At 33.4% G+C, this 18,337-nt stretch overlaps 3 protein-coding genes and 1 non-coding gene across 5 annotated transcripts; 1 reads left to right on the top strand and 3 right to left on the bottom strand.

Annotated features, from left to right (window-relative positions):
* Positions 1–4: 4 nt before the first annotated feature.
* Positions 5–77, bottom strand: TRNAA-UGC (transfer RNA alanine (anticodon UGC)). The gene has a single exon. It is a non-coding gene; the product is annotated as a tRNA-Ala (tRNA).
* Positions 78–1,614: 1,537 nt separating this feature from the next.
* Positions 1,615–4,224, top strand: LOC107405183 (protein SMALL AUXIN UP-REGULATED RNA 10). 2 transcript variants are annotated; one of them, XM_025068974.3, is made up of 3 exons: positions 1,615–2,037; positions 3,068–3,539; positions 3,913–4,224. In XM_025068974.3, the coding sequence occupies exons 2-3, from the start codon at positions 3,086–3,088 to the stop codon at positions 3,936–3,938; spliced, it is 480 nt and encodes a 159-aa protein (XP_024924742.1). In that variant the 5' UTR covers positions 1,615–2,037; positions 3,068–3,085; the 3' UTR covers positions 3,939–4,224. The 2 variants fall into 2 exon arrangements, with proteins under 2 accessions (XP_024924742.1, XP_015867681.1); XM_016012195.4 differs by having other exon boundaries at positions 1,622–2,037; positions 2,993–3,539.
* Positions 4,225–5,917: 1,693 nt separating this feature from the next.
* On the bottom strand, positions 5,918–8,168 carry LOC107405177 (putative pectinesterase 63). The gene is made up of 4 exons (XM_048479800.2): positions 7,573–8,168; positions 6,892–7,107; positions 6,445–6,680; positions 5,918–6,328 (listed from the first exon to the last, which is right to left on the bottom strand). The coding sequence occupies exons 1-4, from the start codon at positions 8,074–8,076 to the stop codon at positions 6,166–6,168; spliced, it is 1,119 nt and encodes a 372-aa protein (XP_048335757.2). The 5' UTR covers positions 8,077–8,168; the 3' UTR covers positions 5,918–6,165.
* A 6,619-nt stretch (positions 8,169–14,787) lies between these two features.
* On the bottom strand, positions 14,788–15,750 carry LOC107406513 (auxin-responsive protein SAUR76). The gene has a single exon (XM_016013648.4). It carries the CDS (start codon positions 15,599–15,601, stop codon positions 15,245–15,247), a length of 357 nt encoding a protein of 118 aa, XP_015869134.1. The 5' UTR covers positions 15,602–15,750; the 3' UTR covers positions 14,788–15,244.
* Positions 15,751–18,337: the final 2,587 nt, after the last annotated feature.

Genomic DNA, 18,337 nt, shown 5'->3' on the forward strand with positions numbered 1-18,337 from the left:
AACATGGAGATGCGGGGTATCGAACCCCGTACCTCTCGCATGCAAAGCGAGCGCTCTACCGTTTGAGCTACATCCCCGTTGAGTTGTCATCATTAATTATATATTATATAACTAAAAAACAATTATGTAGACCACTTATTTAATCACTTAGCTCATTTTTGGAAGAAAACAAAAAATACTAAATTTAAAATAAAAAAGAGGCAATCATAACGTCAAGTTCTTAACTATAGACAATTACAGCCTTTGCTTGATTCTTAAAAAGAAAGAACAACAAAATGGAAAAAAAGAGTGAATTTTTAATTGGTGTGGGCGGCTAAAGGGTTGTTTGCTACCTGCCTTTGCTCATACACTTGGAGTTGTGATTATATGGAGTCCGAGGTGCCTAAATAGAAAAAATAGCATATGCACACATTTAAACTCGGTCTCATTGATGACTATACTTTTGTCACATTATTATCTCTTGGATCATAAAATCCAGAACCTGATCTTTGATTTCTTTGTCCTTCACTTTGTGGACAAAGCACTACTGTCACATTGCAATGAACAAAATTAAGAATAATGCAGCCAAAAACAACCTATCCCTATAAAATGATATTAGAGGATAAGATAATTGATACTCACTCATTTCTATATAAACGAATGCCAAGGAAAATGGGAAAGCAAAATGGTTCCAACAATTTTATTAAAATGTTGCCCACTTTTGACTAAGTTATGAGCTAATGTATTCTTTTGTTTGGAAATATGATTGTCAAAGGTCCTAACTCCTTATTGTATTCTTAAACATGTATTATTATGCTATCTTTCATCTCACTATATGTCCATATGTTCTGTAACATCGCTTAAATTGTGTACCTTTTTTTTTTTTTTTTTGTCTTTTTCTCGATAAAACTTAAATTGTATACTTGCTAGTCGCTACTACCTCATAATACTTTATTTTACAACTTATTAATGTTCCTTTTTCGGGAAGATATATAAATTACGTGAACAATTTTCCATATGCACCACCTATTTAAAAAAGGTAATCCTCGTGTATTTTCCGATCCTTGAACTATGAGAAATTTTCCACATTACTTTATATTTCTCTGAAAGCATAAGCCACAAAAGGGCAAAAAATAAATACCAAATTTAATTTTACTATAGAAATAAATAAATAAAAAAAGTAGTGAAAATGACAAAAAATAAATTGTACATTATTTTTTGGGGTAAGGACTAGGGAGCACCACTTTTCTTTTAATATAAATATGAAAAAGAAATAGAAACCAAAATTTTATTATTATTGAAATGAAAGAGAAAAAAAAAATGGGAAAAATGAAAATGGGAAGGGGAAGGGTGGGCCCACAAGCAGCGGGGGCCTACTGAGATTCCTAGGAGCACGTGGATCCAAACCAAAAGCGCATTGGATACACGTTAGCGATGACACGTAATAAAGTTGAACAAATTCTTCGCTTATTAATTAATTATTAATACGCCCTTTACTCTTCCATTCCAAGCCTCACATTTACTTTCTATGAACCACACCCAAAATCACATTAAACATTTTTATTTTCCCAAAACACAAATTTTCGAATTTTTTTTTTTTTAAAAAAACTAAAAAATATTGTTAAAATATTTGGGCTCCCCAAAAAATACTAAAATGACAGGTGACACAAGGTGTTGGTTTATAAAGTTTGTTTGGTTTGGAAGAAAAACCGAAAAAACAGAGTCCCAGCGAAAGCGCCGGTGAAGCGAGTGAGGAAGAGAAAAATTTTCTCCGAGAATTGATGACACAATGAAAGTAAAAACTCCAACATTGATTCCCAAAATTCGCTTTCGGATATATTTTTAGATATATTTATTCAAATTAAGTTTAAACTTAAAAGAAGAAGAACAATTATATAATATAATATAATAAAATAAAAACTAAAAACAAATACAGAGTTACTGAAAGATCTCCTTTCCTTTCTCTCTAATTTGGAGAGCTCGCTCTCTGTGATCGCTTCCGAAGCTCCTATGGCATTTCTTGTTCGAATCTGCTGCTGATGTTCTCCTCCTCTTCAGGTACGTTTCTATGCGTACATCTTCAATTCCTATATATATATATATATATATATATATACAAGTATATGTATGCTCATAAATATATATATATATATATACGTAGAAATGTTTCGCTGGTTTGAATTCTCAGATTTATCCGATTCTTTTTCCTTTCCTGCATGCTACTGTTGTATGTTTTGGTCCATTTCATCGTTTTCATATGAATTTGATTGATAAGGAGGTTTGAGGGATCTAAAAGGATTACATTATATGTGCGGTAAAAAGATACCGTACTCTCAAAGTCACGGATCTTAACTGGAGAAAATTTTGGTTATATGAAATGGATTCACATAGAAGAATGGATATTCATCGAAGAAAACCTATATATGTTTGCAATTTAAGTTAGTTCGATGTTTCTGGTGACGTACCGATTCGAATTTCAGTGATTGGTTGCCCGGAAATGTAAAAATGGGCTGAAATTTGAGGGGTGCGAATTGATTGTTATGAATTTGTAGAAAATTTTATGGGTAGGTAAAGTTTTGAAATTGATGGAGTTGCTATTTCATTTTTCTACGGAGTTTCAAGTATTATACGGGGGAACTAAGTCAGAGCTGGCTGAAATTTGGGTTCGTAAATTATCAAGTCAAAGTCGGAAGTTGGGTGTAAAATTTTGAGCATGAAGAGATCAAAGTCATGCAACTGCAAACAACGACAAAAAATTGAGCTGGTTTGCGAGGCTGAATTTCTTGCATTTGGAAGAGTAAAAAAAAAAATAATAATAAATAAAACAAAAAAAATTGGAACTTATTTTGTTGATTTGTTGTGAAATTGTTTCGCACACAACTCTGGTTTTGTTAAATTGGATCCAATGAATCTGGATGGCATATCTATCTCTATCCTTAGTAGTTTGCAAAATATTGTCATAAATTATGTTTTTAAATAAGACCGATTCTAATTACAAATATGGATATGCTAGTGGAAGAAGATCTGATGAGACTTTTTCTTCTGGAATCGGAAACTGTGAATTCTATCCTGGGATTCTCTTGACTAGTGCGATAAACCAGCAGCAATGGACGACAATGGTAGCAGCAAGTTGACCGGAATAAGGCAGATTGTTAGGCTTAGAGAACTCCTCCAGAAATGGCAATCTGTCACACTTGGCTCAAAGGGTAGTAGCCCAAGTAATGATCAAAGTCATGGAGGAATTTCACCGGCAATTAACAAAAGGTTAACAAATGTTACGAGTTGTGATTCGGACGAGGAGAGTTGCCAAAGTCCCGAACCACCAGCTGATGTACCTAAAGGGTATTTGGCGGTTTATGTAGGGCCTGAGCTTCGGAGGTTCATTATTCCAACTAGCTATCTAAGCCACTCCCTCTTTAAAGTACTGCTGGAAAAGGCTGAAGAGGAATTTGGGTTCAATCATGGTGGTGGCCTCACTCTTCCATGCGAGATTGAGACCTTCAAGTACCTTCTTAAGTGCATTGAGAGCCATCCTAAGGGTGACCCTGTTGACACCTCCGGTAAACTATCTAACTTACTTTTATATCACTCTCCTCATTTGAAATTGAAGGGCAGGCATATGTTTAAAACTTAAAAGCAAGTTCTAAGATCCAATTAAAATTGCTAATAGTATAGTGTCCTTGTGTAGTTCAAGCATAACTTGCTTTTCAACAATAACATTCTGCATATAGAGCACAGAGTTTTTTGTTAATTTGTAGGACATTTGGAGAATGAAGTTTTTTAATCACTCCCGGTTGAATGTATGGGTCATCCTCATTGATGTTGCTTTTTGTCCTTGATCAGTCTTGTATTACATAATGCAAAAGATTGCATTGTATTTATGGTTTTTCTGTTTTTCTAAGCTTTTGTTTTTTTCCTACTTGCTTTTTGCAGCTGGAAGTTCAGTCATTACAGAGTAAACAACCGCTTATCTTTGCAGTGGTCCTGATTTTTCTGGTGTAAAACAGTCTTCTTCTTGTATGCAGATATCTTTTTCTTTTCTTTTTTTCATTTTTTTTTTTCCCTTTTAAATGACAAAAAATAGGAAAACTTTAGTTAGCAAGTTTTCAGGTGTGTTGGCTTTGGTGCTAGAATGGTCACTTCTCTATTTTCCCCGGTTGGGTTGAGAGGTTGAGACCTAATCCAATATTTAATGGAAAATATATATATATGAAAAAAAACAGAAACACATTTGGATTTTCAGCATACCATGTTTGGATCATTTCATATTCCATTTAATCTTCAATATCATGTTTCAATTTATTTATTTATTTTTTGTAATTATTTTATGATAAATTGCTATTCAATGGCACATGCTAGAGTTACAGTTGGAATGCCCAAATGGGTCTTTATTTGGAATGTTCATGTGCTTTGTGATACATTCTCCAAGCAAATCTATGGATGAGCTGTCTTATTAGATACAAACTATCTGTAACCTTGATTAACTTTTGGTACACCCCTTAAAGATCATTGCACGACTTCCTCTCAGATCTCTGTGCACATGATTTCAAGATCACAGGCACTACTCACGACCCTGTATAGAATCATAATATATCTCAAAAAGTTTACAGAGGCCAAAACCAATGGATATATTACTTGGGAGATAAAAAATAATAATAATAATAATAAATAATAAATAAATAATAAAAGGGTAAATTCCTTATTATTATTAATTTGGGCAATGTATGGTAGACAACATTTCGCTGGCTCAGCAATATATATTTTTTAACATTATGCAAGTTGAATCAATTGAATAATGTAGTACTGCTATCATTAATCAATTCAATGTTTCAAATATTCAAAACCCATTGCAATCTAGAAGGCCACTTTGAAAAGGTAGAATTAAAAAGAATAAGATTACCAATAAATTGCACAGGATGGAAATTGGTTGTCTAGTTAATATATCAAAAAATTACATATATTTAATGGATTCATATTCAACCTTGACTACTAATATTCACGATGGCCACCCGAACACGAGCTTAAAAAAAAAAAAAATCAACTAGATTTTTTCATTTGCAAATAACAGAATAAGTGTGAACCAAAAGGAAAATAAATGCAAATTGAGAAATGTCTTTTGTTCACACCATAGGGAAAGTCAACTGGACAAAAATTAACTGATCGAGATGCATAACTCATTTGTAATGGTTTTGCTTGTAGCACTTCTGTCCTTGTAGTTTCAATATATAATTTTAAATTCTTTTTGCTTTTTTTGTATAAACCATATTTTATTTTCACTAAAAAAAGATCTATTTTATTATCTTTGTATGTTTTATATGCTAAAGCTGATTTTTTTTTTTTTTTTTCGGTTGTTTTCCTTTCAGAACGACCAAAGGGATGACGTTTGAAAGGAGAGGGGACCATTTTGTCCTTCCATTTCTTTTTCAATTTTACTTTTTAGAAAAGGAACTCCCAACAATACCAAAGGGAAGAAATAAAACGGTTGGGTTAAATGTCACGAGAAAATGAACTTCCAGCGGGTGCTTTAAAACTTCAATTAAGACAAGGAAAATAGAGTTAAAAGGTAGTACTACCAGCTAGTCTGACCTTCGGAACCATCAATCCATATTCCGCCTGGTTACTAATTGTGGTTCTTCAAACTGGAGGCCCAATTGAATTCTTCTGCTGTTTCCCAACTCAAGCTGACCCAATTAGCCATCTTTACGTGAATTGGTTTGGGCCATCGACTTCTAGAGGACCACTCATAGTGTTTATTTATTTATTTTTTTCTACAACTCATTATAGTCATTGAAACACTGCTATTGCGTTCATGCAGTTAAAAGGTTGAGAACGCTACACAGGTAATTGATGGGTTACGATTGGGCATATATCCATATTATGGTGGACGTGTCTGCATACAACAGCAAAACTATATATCTTTGATTTGAACCGTGGTGGGAGCGCTTATAATTATGAAAAGATTTGTTACAAAGCGGGGTTCATATAACAACATTGTAAAAACATGGTACATGATGATCAATATCACTTTGCCAAATTTTGCATTATGACCAATTGGGAACAAATAGTAGAAGATCAGGATAGCCATGCCTCAATGGCAGAAAGAGTAGTGATGATGATATTGGATTTGATCATATATGTTGGAAGAAAGGGATGATAATGATGATGATGAGAATGGTAGTAGTTTGTTCAAAGCTTGGGAGGAGGGAGAATCCACTTGTTTCCATGGAGGTAAGTCATGCTGAGAAAGGGCTGTGCTTCTTCGTCTGATAATGTCTTTGCATAGTTGACGCGCCCTTTGGTACTTGCTCCTGGTCCTTCGCACTTGTACTCTCCATAATATACAGTTGTCCTATATATACAAATTAAACGCATTCATTTTATATAATATATAAAATTAGTCTCAAAGTCTCAAAACTTATTATAATTAACATAATTATTAATGCAAATATAGATAGATATATGTACTCGTTGCGATCTTTGTGCATGTTGTTTGACCATCCTTGGCTGTTGATGAGGGTTCCCATAAAAGTGTAAGCAAATACAACTCTGGGGCACTCCTTCCATGCACGTCCCAAATATGTATCACCTGTCCCTGTTATGTTGCAGTGCACGAATGTGAATCCGCTGTCATCGCTCACGTCTTCCCTTGCTTGTGCTGTTATCACCCCCATTCCTTTCGCCACTGAAATTATGCTCGTGTTCTGCATATGTGTGTGTATTTATATATCATTGTCAAATATATATACAATTCTGCTATAGTATAGGATCCATCGTTTTTTTTAGCAAAATTTAATTAATATATATATATATATATAAATATGTATGGTTGTTTGAAATCTTATATAAATATATATGATATTATGTATATATGTATGTATATATATATATATATATATATATACATATATATACCAGGTAGAGAGATTTTCCATTTCCAAAGATGAAATCCACCGTGCCTTGAATGTGGCAGTCCCTGAAGAAATGCCTGCCCTTATCATCACATAAGGTGTCTTGAAATCCTATGAACCTGCAGTTATGGAATGCTGCTTTGTCCCCTGATATTCTCATCGCCACCGCCTGTGCCCCCATCCTTTTCCCATCCGGCATTGGAGCTGAATTCTGTATCCACTCACCCCACCACAAATTACACACTTATTAATCATACTACTTGTACTACTCCCACTAAAGCAAAATATATATTAAAAAAAAAAATTAAAAAAAAAAAAGTTGATGCAGAGGCATGCAATATTTGTATATATGTATTATGTTATTGGAACCATGCCACCACGCTCCAAGGGCTCCAATGTCACGGTCTCTGCATTGCTTGAATAATTATGGTTTTCGATCCAATACTACTTTAATTTCCCATGTTTATGGCCTATATTGAATTCATAGGTCCTCATTAAATTTATTCCACGGATCTCATTAATATCTCTGTCAAATTAATTAACAACCACTGCCATTTTCTGACTTAGACCATGCATTAATTTGCATTTGTATACCTAGCAGCAGGAAAATTTAAAACTATAACAATAATAATTAAAAAATAACAAATTTAATATTATACATTAGGTACGTACGTACCACGAATGCAATATTGGCAGCAACGAAGTAATCAGACTCGATCTCCACTGTGGCACTGTTCAAAGTCCCGTACTGAAACGCCGTGCCGTCGAAAACTATGGTCGGCATGTCGTCCTTGTCTCCGTAAAACGTAAGGAACGGCTTCGACACATCCACGGTGATCTTCTCAACGTATTCCCCGCCACCGATCCAAACCACCACACGCTGTGTGTTTCCTTTGGGAATGCTTTTGACGGCGTCAGTCACCGTATTGAAATCTCCGGTGCTGTCCTTCCTGACCTTGACGATCTTAACGGAGTCCTCAGCCTTTGCCAATTTGATATCTAAACTGGAATTGCCTTGCTTGGCCTTGCGTTCCACATAGTCTTTCATGTTGACTGCTATCCATTCGTCTAGTTTCGTACGGTCCGACGGGATCAACCTTGCCTTCCCACAATAAACACTCGGAATTTGAATAACCACAACCACCAGAGCAACTGCTCCTGCAAGCAACATTGTTGATTTGCAGCCCATTTTATTCTTTTCTTTTTCTTTTTTCTTCTTGTTTTTTCTTTTTGAATTTCTTGGATCGATGAATATGTATGTATGTATGTTTCTATATATAAAGGATTTGGGACGTGGTTACGTGAAGTTTGTTCGTGATTTTTGTTTTAAGGTTTATGGGAGGTTCAGTCGTTGGGTTGTTTTGTATATCATTGACCTTCATGAGGAGGTAAATGTCAATAATGCCATGAGCTGGTAATATGCATATATTATGTCCACGTCTCCCTGAGTAATTTAGATGCAAGGTTGGGGGCATTTTATGATTCTGATATTTATACTGTTGGGAGAAGAGTTATTTTAAGTAACAAGATTTTGTTACATTACTGAATACTGAGGTTATATGTTTGTTCGGACACGGATGGTTCTGTAATAATGAACTTGTCATGGCTACCAACGGTTTTACTGGGAAAGAGCGTCGCTAAGTTTGAACTTGGGCTTGGATTTCTGTGGAGCGAGGCTTATGAACAAAACTCAGACATCATGCAAAAGGCCCGTTCCGTTCCATGGGCCGGTATGAGTCATCTTGGAAGATTCTAATTGCCATCCGTAAAAACTATACACACTCCACCACGCTTGTCAAATTACCAAACTAACCCAAATTAATTTCAATCCTTTTATAATTATTTTTATTTTTATATAAATTGCTTGTTAGATCTATAAAAAATAATATAATGTAGGAGTTGATATTGGTTGATTATTGTAAACCAGAGAGAGACTAATATTACATGAAATAGGAAAGATATTGGTGAAAATTAATTAAGCTATTAGTAGGGAGGAAATATTGACATCAATTCTATTATAAGTCAATATAACAGTCTAACCCAACCATACCAAAACCAGTAGTAGTACAGCAAACTCACAGGAGGGCATGTTTATATATATATATATACATATATATATATGTCTTAACCATGTGAAAGATATAGGTGATGAGTGACGGACTGTAATATTTTTCTCACTTATTCCTCACAATTAACAGGTACTGTATACTTTTCCTGGTTTAGCCAAGAAGTAGTTTGGATTCCTTGGCTTAATTTAATTGCAAGTTGCAACTACTCCTTCCTTTCCCACACAAAAAGTGGAAACATGATTGACTTCGAAATGTTAAAACTTATAGTATCTAAAGAGCCCTAGCCCTTAGATAGGTTTCTATATTCATGTATCATATTAATGAACTTTACCTCCCACCACTCCTCTGGGAATTTTTTTTAATTTTAATTTTTCTTTTTCTTTCATTTTTTTTTTTTTTAAAAAAATAAGCACGAAGAAAAGGACAAATAACCTTATCTCAGTACCTCCCAAGAATCTTTATATGTATTCTGGATTGGTGTATATCCGCATTGAGTTTTCTTTTCCTATATCTTTCACTGAAAAGATCTTTTTTGGTTTTCTTCTTTTTTTTTTTTTTTTTTTTTTTTTGGGCTGTGAAATTGGTAAAAAATTTAGATCCATAGAAAGATAGCTATATGGTAGCTAGAAACCTAGATGGCAGTAGTGAATTATTGCGACATATGAAAGTCAGTAAGAAATTACTTGTGATGTGAGGGACACAAATAAGTAATCCATCCGAATATTAATTAGTAGTAAACAAGAAGTCCAAAATCTGGGATATATATCTATACATGGTGGATTTATATGCCGACACAAAAGGTAAAGAGCACATGTAAGTAAATTGCTGTCTATCATAATCATAATCATCCTCATGTATATGGTCTTTCATTAATCAAGTCTTTAGCCAACATCATCGTCCCAAAATCTGCATGGGTCCCCTCTCCTGATTCCACATGCACATATGCATGCATGGCTCTTCTTTTTTTTGTTTTTTTGACCTGTCTTCTTCTCTCTCTCTCTCTCATCGACTACTAGACCTAGAATTCTCCTCCTGCACACAATTTGTAAAGGGGACCCACTCGGTGTGTGTGTTTTGGGCATATAAGGTGGGGACGTGGAGGGATTTATTTCAGATTTCAGACATCACATGTCATGCTTTTCGGTTTTGAGATTTTGGAATGTAGTGCCCCACTCTCAATGTGTTGGTCATGTAAGCAACATCATTTTTGTTAGTTGATGAAAAAATTTCTTCTGCTGCTATAACTACTCGCTAGGCCGGTGAAAATAATATATAAAAATATTATCATCATATAATATGCATGCATGTTTAGGCATATATATATATATATATATATATATCCAAATGATTTCGGTTTATCTCTTCCGATCTATATATCCTATATACTATTTCCATTAATAGACAAAATCAAACTGTCATTTTCTTGTTGTGGATGCTCTCAAATTACATATGTACACGAAGATGTGCAAACAATGGCAGATAAAAGAAAACCAATTTCTTGTTATGGAATAATATTTTATATATGGATATAGTGCAAGAGTAGTAAATGAAAGAAATTGAGAAAGTGGGATATGAGAGCAAGCTAGCTAGGCTTTGTTTGTTTTGTTTATAAACATGTGGAAACACATAGACGGGCTTTCACAATCAAAGAGTGAAAGTACGTAGAGTTAAATCCCCCAAAAGATTCATACAGCATCAGCATGCCGTGGATGGTTATCTATCTATCCATATATACTTATGCATATAATTTTTCTGACTACAAACCAGTATGGAGACTGTGCTGTTCTACATTTTGAGGCCTTTTCTTCAGCACTTGTCTTCTTGCTTGTGGCCTTTTCTAGGGGCAGCCCCACGTATTGTATCCATAACTCTACCCTCTACTAAATATGCTGTGGGCCGAATTAACTAATATCAATAGTCATACATACATGCATATACACACACACACACCACAAACACACATGTATATATATATATATATATATATATATCTTCCTTTCCTTATTATTAATTTCCTTTCGTCACTCGTATTAAGGCTCAGACAAAGCATGGGTCTTTGTTTCAATCTTTTTTAGAGCTTTGCTACTAGGAGAATATTGCCAAGTTTCTTGCATCATGCTCAACATGATTCAATTATATAATAATGGTTCAAAAATAGTGTTAACTAAAAAGATATACCAACTTTATACATGGGGAGGAGAAGATCTTGAAAATATTACTTAAGCAATAATGATCATTGTAGCAGCGCATGTTTCTGGTATATATACTTTTTTTTTTCTTTTTTTTTTTGGTTAAATTAGAAAGAAAAGTCAAAAGTAAAAAGGTTTCAAACTTTAGATTCATGAATTGCCATGAAAAATAAACATGAGAAACGAAATGGGGATTTCGGAGACAAAAATTCCACGAGTAACATGGATACGTGAGGGTCGTTTTCGGATTTTGGAAGGGGGGGGGCGGGGGTCGTCCAGTCTAAAGGCCGAAAATCGGATTTCACGACTCGCTCCCACGTGGGCTGCTGCCCAATGACTTCAATGCTGTTATGCGGAAAAGACGAAAATGCCCTGGGGGTTTCTTGTCCTATCACGAAATGTCGAGCAAAATCAATGTATAGATGATTGAAGGCATCTCTACCATGAAAAGCCGCGAAAAACGGCCGTCACCTTGTGCAACACAATTTGTCTTCTTCCTTCCTGACAAAAGACAATCTGGTGGCTCCAAGGGTATATTCGTCTCCCCAGTGCCTAATATTTCTATTTTGTTTATTTTAATTTTTCTTTTTCTTTACTGCGCTCAGACTTAAATTCCAAACTTGGAGAATTATAACTTATGGTAATACTAACTTCCTCTCTCTCTCTTTTTTTTTATTTTTTATTTTTTTTTAATTCAAAACTATTTTCCTTAATTTTGATTTTATTTTTTTGTTGCAACACTTAACCAAACATCAGAAAAAACATCAAAGTTTGTGTCCATTTTTAAATTTTTAGTAAAATTGGATTATTTTGAACAGATTGTTTGTGGATATATAGCAAAGATTGCAAGTGGCAGCCATCGTTTAAAGCTTCATATACTTGTTATATTTTATGTTTTTTTGGAGTACTTTGAAGAAAAGCTTATATATATATATATATATATATATCTATATATATTTATAGGCTTTCTTCTTATCTAATAGTTTCAAATAAAAGCAGAATATAATTACTACCCATATTATACAATGTTTCTGCAAATTAACCAGAAACCACCATAAAGGAAGCATGAAGACACTTTGTCTCCCATTTTGATTCGAACTAATGCCCATTATATACAAACTTCTACCTCATTGTGTAGGCATTTTCATTATTGCTTTGTTCAATTGAATGGTTCTGGTAGGGATTGCAAGAGACTAATTTGTTCTTAATTGAGACAGCGGCCGAATCTTGGAATTAAAAGGAGAATCAGCCAAAACACCAAACCTAATTCAAATGGTAACAAAAGTGGGGTTAGCTAAAGACTAAATTTCCAAAACGTACTTTGTGATAATATTTAGGGAATTTTGTTTTGGTATTCGTATGGAAGCAAGGTCAGGCTAAAGAGCTTTATGGGTTGGCAATGGCAGCTTGGAAACGCGTTTCTGGTGTAGTAATGCCTGATTCAACTTACTTTGTGTCTTCTACTTCTCCATATTCCAATATATAATTAAAATCTTTACCCAATCTTCTTAATACATATATTAAGCTCCTTTTGTTAACCAACCAACAAAGCAAAACAAGTAGAGCGTGTGACTGTATATATTGATATATTATATGTCGCAAAAGCATCTCGAACAACCTAATCATTAGTATCCTAAACTTTATATTTATACAATACGCATTATTTTTTTGACTTTTATTCGATTTATTAATCAAATATAATCAACTTTAATATGATTTTTTTCCTTACGGTGCCTACAACATACGCATATTTATATATTTGCACATATTTTATTTTATTTTTATTGAAATTTAATTAAAAAGTGGCATGGGACCATTAATTTAATTTAATTAAATTTAGTATTCTATTTGATTGCATGTATGTCAGACACCCGTCCCTTTCCAGCAGGGTTAGGGAAACTGAGCTAGGCAGGTTGACTGCTTTGATTAATATTAAAGTATTGCATTTTTATTATTAATAAATATACATGTTTGTATTGCATGGAATTAATTGAAAATTTCAAGCCAAATTAATTATTTAAAGTAAATCGGTGACATATTAATAAAACAAAATCCCCAAATTCGTATTTAAAACGCCGAGAGGGAATCTTTTAGCTAGCTACTCCAAATTGTCTTAATTTGTATTTTTATTGTGAAAAAAAAAAAAAATGAAAGAAAGAAAGACGATCAGCTAGACCAGTAGACGTTTTGACAGCTATTAATTAATCAACCATCCGTACTTGCATAGCTGTTTTGACTGAGAAAATTTGATGCAACCAAAGGAGTTACTACAATGTTCCACCAAGTGTTCTTACCTTTTCATTTTAGTACACACTATAAGGTATAAACGAGGTGTACCTTTTCATTTTAGGTTTTATCATTTTGATTTTATTTTTATTCGTTAAATTATTAATTGAGTTGACATACACCCAGTCAAGGAACAGTAAAAATTCGCTGAGTCAATTTTGGCATGGACGATTCAAACTCGAGTAGGGCAATATTAATTTAAGCACAAAATTATTAACCTGTGAATCTAATTGTTTAATTTGTAAGGACGACTAGGACTAGGCCGGTTGCAAACGTATTCAGCCAGTGCTAATATTCTGTATTGGATCTAATTTGTGCAACCATTACAATATGCCAGTTTCTTTTTCTCCCTCCATCTCAAATAAAATTCTGATTATAAGCCCGTCTGGCCGGGGTTACCCTTCACGGCTGTTGTTTATTCTATTGTTCAAGTTGGTAGAACACCCCCTTTCTAATTTGTATTATCATATATACATATATATATATATATATATATTCTTTTTAATTATTTTTTGGAATTATGATACTATGTGTTTTTTTTTCTTTCTAAACTATATTTTGATACTATCTTATTGCTTTTGGCTGGAAAGTATGATACCATCCCCTTTTCCTAAAAAAGTTGGTATCTCATTATTTTCCAGGTCAGTCTATCTCCATCTTTTTCTTTCTCTTTTTTCCCTCTCTTGCAGAAGAGTGATATATTTTATCTATATATATATACATATACATAGGTATACATTAGATCCTAGTTAGATGACCCAAATGGACCTGGTAGAACTTAGAAAACTAGAAAGAGACCTCTATCGTGACAATGCGAATACGATAAAACATCCTTCATTGGGTTGATGACTTTCAATTGGATATCAAATTATATACACATACATATAAATATTAAGAATATGTAAAAGTTCTTAATTGCTTATATAAAAGATATTGAGGAATATTTTTATTAGTTATTAAAATTAATTTAGTTCACTAATTAATGTGATAGCTGACATGATATATTTTTGTCGCCACTCATGTCAATTTTCATCCTAATCCCCAATTTGGCGCTTATAGCAATACCAGCTCCTATTCTCTTTAATTTTATTTTCTTTTGTCCTTTTTTTCTTTTTGGTAACTAGACTCTCTTTTCAAAAGAAAAGGATTCTCTTAATCGCTTAACGAGTTATGCATGTATGTAATTATAACATTACCAGTATCCTGGGTACCAAATATTACTTAAAATATCCAATCAAATCATTGCGATATAGAAGAAAAATCCAAACACACAGAAGTAAAGGAAGATAAATACTGGAAATCAAACATATAAATATATATATAAAATAGAAAGTCTCACATTCAGCGAAACAAATCTTAGAAAAAAGTGGGAAAGAAAATGTTATATTAAGAATGATAAACAAATGAAGAACAATAATACAAATATTATTCGACAGTAGTACTGCCGATCGATGGATTAAGTTTGAGAAATTTCGACAAGGAATTAGAGGTCATCGTCGACATAGCTGGCCATTATACAGAAATGGGGTTAAATCCTCACCTTCCCAATCACTCTGCTGCCCTCATCAGAAAATGCCCCCTTCTCTCTCTCTCTTTTCTTCTTTTTTTTTTTTTCAGACTTAATTTCAATTGATTTAATCCTACTTACGATTATTATTCATTAATGAATGTACAAACTCTATACCGTGAGGATGACTGGAAACAAACAATCATCCCCGTTGACGTTATTTCTACTCACGGAGTTACCATGCATATGCAAAATACATATATATATATATATATATATACCATATCTTCATAAATTCTTCATTCCTCAGCAAGCATAGAAGTCGACGAGCTCATCCAAAGATTCTGGTTGAGGATCAGCATTCTCAAGCATCCAAAGCAAGTGCTCGAACAAAACCACTTCGCATGCCACGTTGATGGTGTCGTCGCTGGAATCGCCGGACCTCTCCACGAGTTCCCGGAAAAGCGGGTGGTCAATGACGTCGGAGCCGACGAGGTAGCGACGCCGGGACTTGCCTACGTAGACTGGGTGGAGATCTCTGGAGACGGTGGAAGAATCATCGTCGGCAGCGATGGAGTTGATGCTCGCACGGTTTTGTTTGCTGAATGAGTTCCATTTCTTCAGAACTGACTTCAGCTTGGTTAGTTTCCCACCTTTGGCCATATCTTCTTTACAAATAAAATAGAACGGTTAGAGATAGAGAACAAACTGATTTGGAAAAATGGAAATGAATTTTTTGTGAGATTTTTTTTTTTTTTTTTTTTAGTCAGCGGTTTTCTTTGGTTTGGTTGGTTAAGTGACGGGTTTCGGAAAGGAGTGGGAAGGTTCGTATATAAAGTGCAGAGAAAAGGGGTGAAATTGTAAAAATGGATAATGAAATTGCAGTTACTTGACTGGAAAGTGGGCCCAGTTTGTGGGCCCCGGCTTTGTGTTGAAGATAATGGCGGCAAAAACCAGCGGCCCTTTTTTTGGCTTTTGGTCTGCTTTATTTTTTTACATTTTTATAACGTTTTTGCCATTCGCCGATCACCACCTTGGATTTTCGTGTCGTTTGCATCCTCACCTCCTCTCAGCGTTCGTAATTCCTGAAACAAATTTTGTTTTCTTCTGCATTTTTAAAGATTTCTATAATCTTTCAGTTTTTCACTTTAAGCTTAGCTAGTTACTGATTTAACCTTCAATGTTTTAACATTTATTTATTTATTTATTAAAAAAATATATATTATTATTATTATTTTATTTATTTTTATTTTTTTACATTTACCACCTGAAAAAGTTGGTGGTCTCCATGGAATTCATAAATTCCTTTCCTAGCACATAACTGGTTTTATTTTTATTATTATTTTTTTTTTTATGCAAAGAAATTTGTTGGTGAAAACGACAGACATGTGCCAGGGTGTTTGGGGAGGTCCTCAACCCATTATCAAACTTCATTAATGAATTTTATATATTTGTTAATTGTTTTAATTTCTTATATATAAGAAGATTTCAGAAGGTAAAGTAATTAGATATTAGAGGTAGATGCCTTCCCTGAGTTCCCTCCATCCCAGAATCTTAACCAACCGGCGGTAACTGCTCTGTTTTTTTAATATTTTGAATAAAAAAATACAACAGAATTAATGTGTAAACTGCATATAAGTTAAAGAATTCTCACTTTATCTCTAATATTTTATTATAATGATAAACTAATTCAACAATTTTATTTATTTTTTATTTTTTTTATGTTCCTCTAGAAAGATTCTTGCGAGGATGTCTACAATACACAACACCTTCAAAAAATAAATAAATAAATAAATAAATATTATATTATTTACTCCTAGTATCCGTCAAGTTAAAATTCTCTACGATCCTTGTCCTATTCTAAAATTATTTGATACTTAACCCCATGCAGAAGAAAACCATCTAAGCAAAATTCAAAGGAATAAAAAAAAAAAAGGCTTTGGTCATTAGTAAAAAATACAGCTCATATATCAAAGTTAAATGGTATAGTACAACTCAGCCCAGTACAACTCAAAACATTTAAAAAAAAAAAAAAAAAAAAAAAAGAAGAAGAAGAAAATACAATTCAAATAAAAAAAATGTTTTGGAAAATGCATCCCCTGTCACATAAAGCAACGTGAAAGTTGAAACTTTCATTATATGCAGTATAATTGTCCAAGTATACAACCGATAACCATCATGATTCAAACAAACATGCTGCTCAACTCTAACACGTAAACGGTGGAAAACGAGCCAAAGTTATGAAAAACATCATATTTTTGGCGATCAACGTACACTAGCTAGATTTAATCAACGCTATATCTGATGATTTTGGAATTAAAGGTCCTGTTTTCATTAATTTCATTACATAAAGGCTATAATTAGCTAATAGGCTACCACTAGCTTGCCATTTTGGTCTTGTTTTTTCAAATATGCAATGCATTTTTTTTTTTCAAGGAAAACAAGTAAAACTATGGATATATATGAGAGTGAAACTAATTAATTATCATGTATAACATTATGGAGAAAAAAATATTTAGAATTGTTGTATAAGTGTTATGGTGTAAGTTAGACCATTCATAATTGGACATTTAATAAATATTTTATAAAATTAATATATTTTATTTTGACATTCCACATGATTGTAAATTGACCATTGTAAAACGATGAGAATGTATATCTTTTTGCCTAAATTTTTGTCAATGCTCTGGGGAGTAAATTGGCGTTCAAATTGAAGCTAGCGCTAGGCAGTTCCATCGTCACCTTTGATTAGTGATAGTTTGGCATCTTATGATATGAAAAACTCTATTGACAAAGACACAGTGCGGCTTCCAAGCAAAAGCATGTGAGAGACACATGGACCTCAATATGCCTCCTCAAAATCTTAATATTTTCCCTCATTATTTAACGTTTCCTCTCACCCCCATACCTCCCCCATGTGAATTTTCTAATTTTAATTTCTTCAACTTAACGCAGAATAGTTTTGAATTTTTTTTTTTTTTTTTTTTTGCTTCAAAAAATAGCTTTAGATTATAGTATATACTTTCTCTGCTTCTTTTACAATATATAACTCCATAACGAGTTGTTCAAATATTAAGTAATAAACTAGGACTAACACCTTTTAAACATGCATTCTATGAATTATGGCCTTGTGCATGCGTTTATGTATTGGTAACATTTCTTTCCTTTTTATCCATCTTTTTGGGCTAAAACATGTTTCGCATATCTTTCCTGTAATTGTAGCTTAAATCTATTTTTTTAATATATATGAATGATTGGAAATCAACACCGAATGTAATCTTGTCCACTAATAAAAATAAAATTTCATTTCTTTAAGTTCATTGGTAATCAATCTTTGTACTTGTTAAGGTTGTAAGTGTGCATTTGCGTTTAATTATTCCGCTAAAAACAAAAGGGAAA

Source organism: Ziziphus jujuba, chromosome 7 (assembly GCF_031755915.1).
Source record: "Ziziphus jujuba cultivar Dongzao chromosome 7, ASM3175591v1".
Taxonomy (NCBI): domain Eukaryota; kingdom Viridiplantae; phylum Streptophyta; class Magnoliopsida; order Rosales; family Rhamnaceae; genus Ziziphus; species Ziziphus jujuba.

Bases quoted from the DNA above. Each gene is read 5' to 3' on its own strand.
- LOC107405183 (XM_025068974.3), top strand. From the start codon at position 3,086: ATGGACGACAATGGTAGCAGCAAGTTGACCGGAATAAGGCAGATTGTT. The intron at 3,540-3,912 runs GTAAACTATCTA...TGCTTTTTGCAG, and splicing joins TGACCCTGTTGACACCTCCG to CTGGAAGTTCAGTCATTACA.
- LOC107406513 (XM_016013648.4), bottom strand. From the start codon at position 15,601: ATGGCCAAAGGTGGGAAACTAACCAAGCTGAAGTCAGTTCTGAAGAAA.
- LOC107405177 (XM_048479800.2), bottom strand. From the start codon at position 8,076: ATGGGCTGCAAATCAACAATGTTGCTTGCAGGAGCAGTTGCTCTGGTG. The intron at 6,681-6,891 runs GTATATATATGT...ACACATATGCAG, and splicing joins ATGGAAAATCTCTCTACCTG to AACACGAGCATAATTTCAGT. The intron at 6,329-6,444 runs GTACATATATCT...TTGTATATATAG, and splicing joins ATGCACAAAGATCGCAACGA to GACAACTGTATATTATGGAG.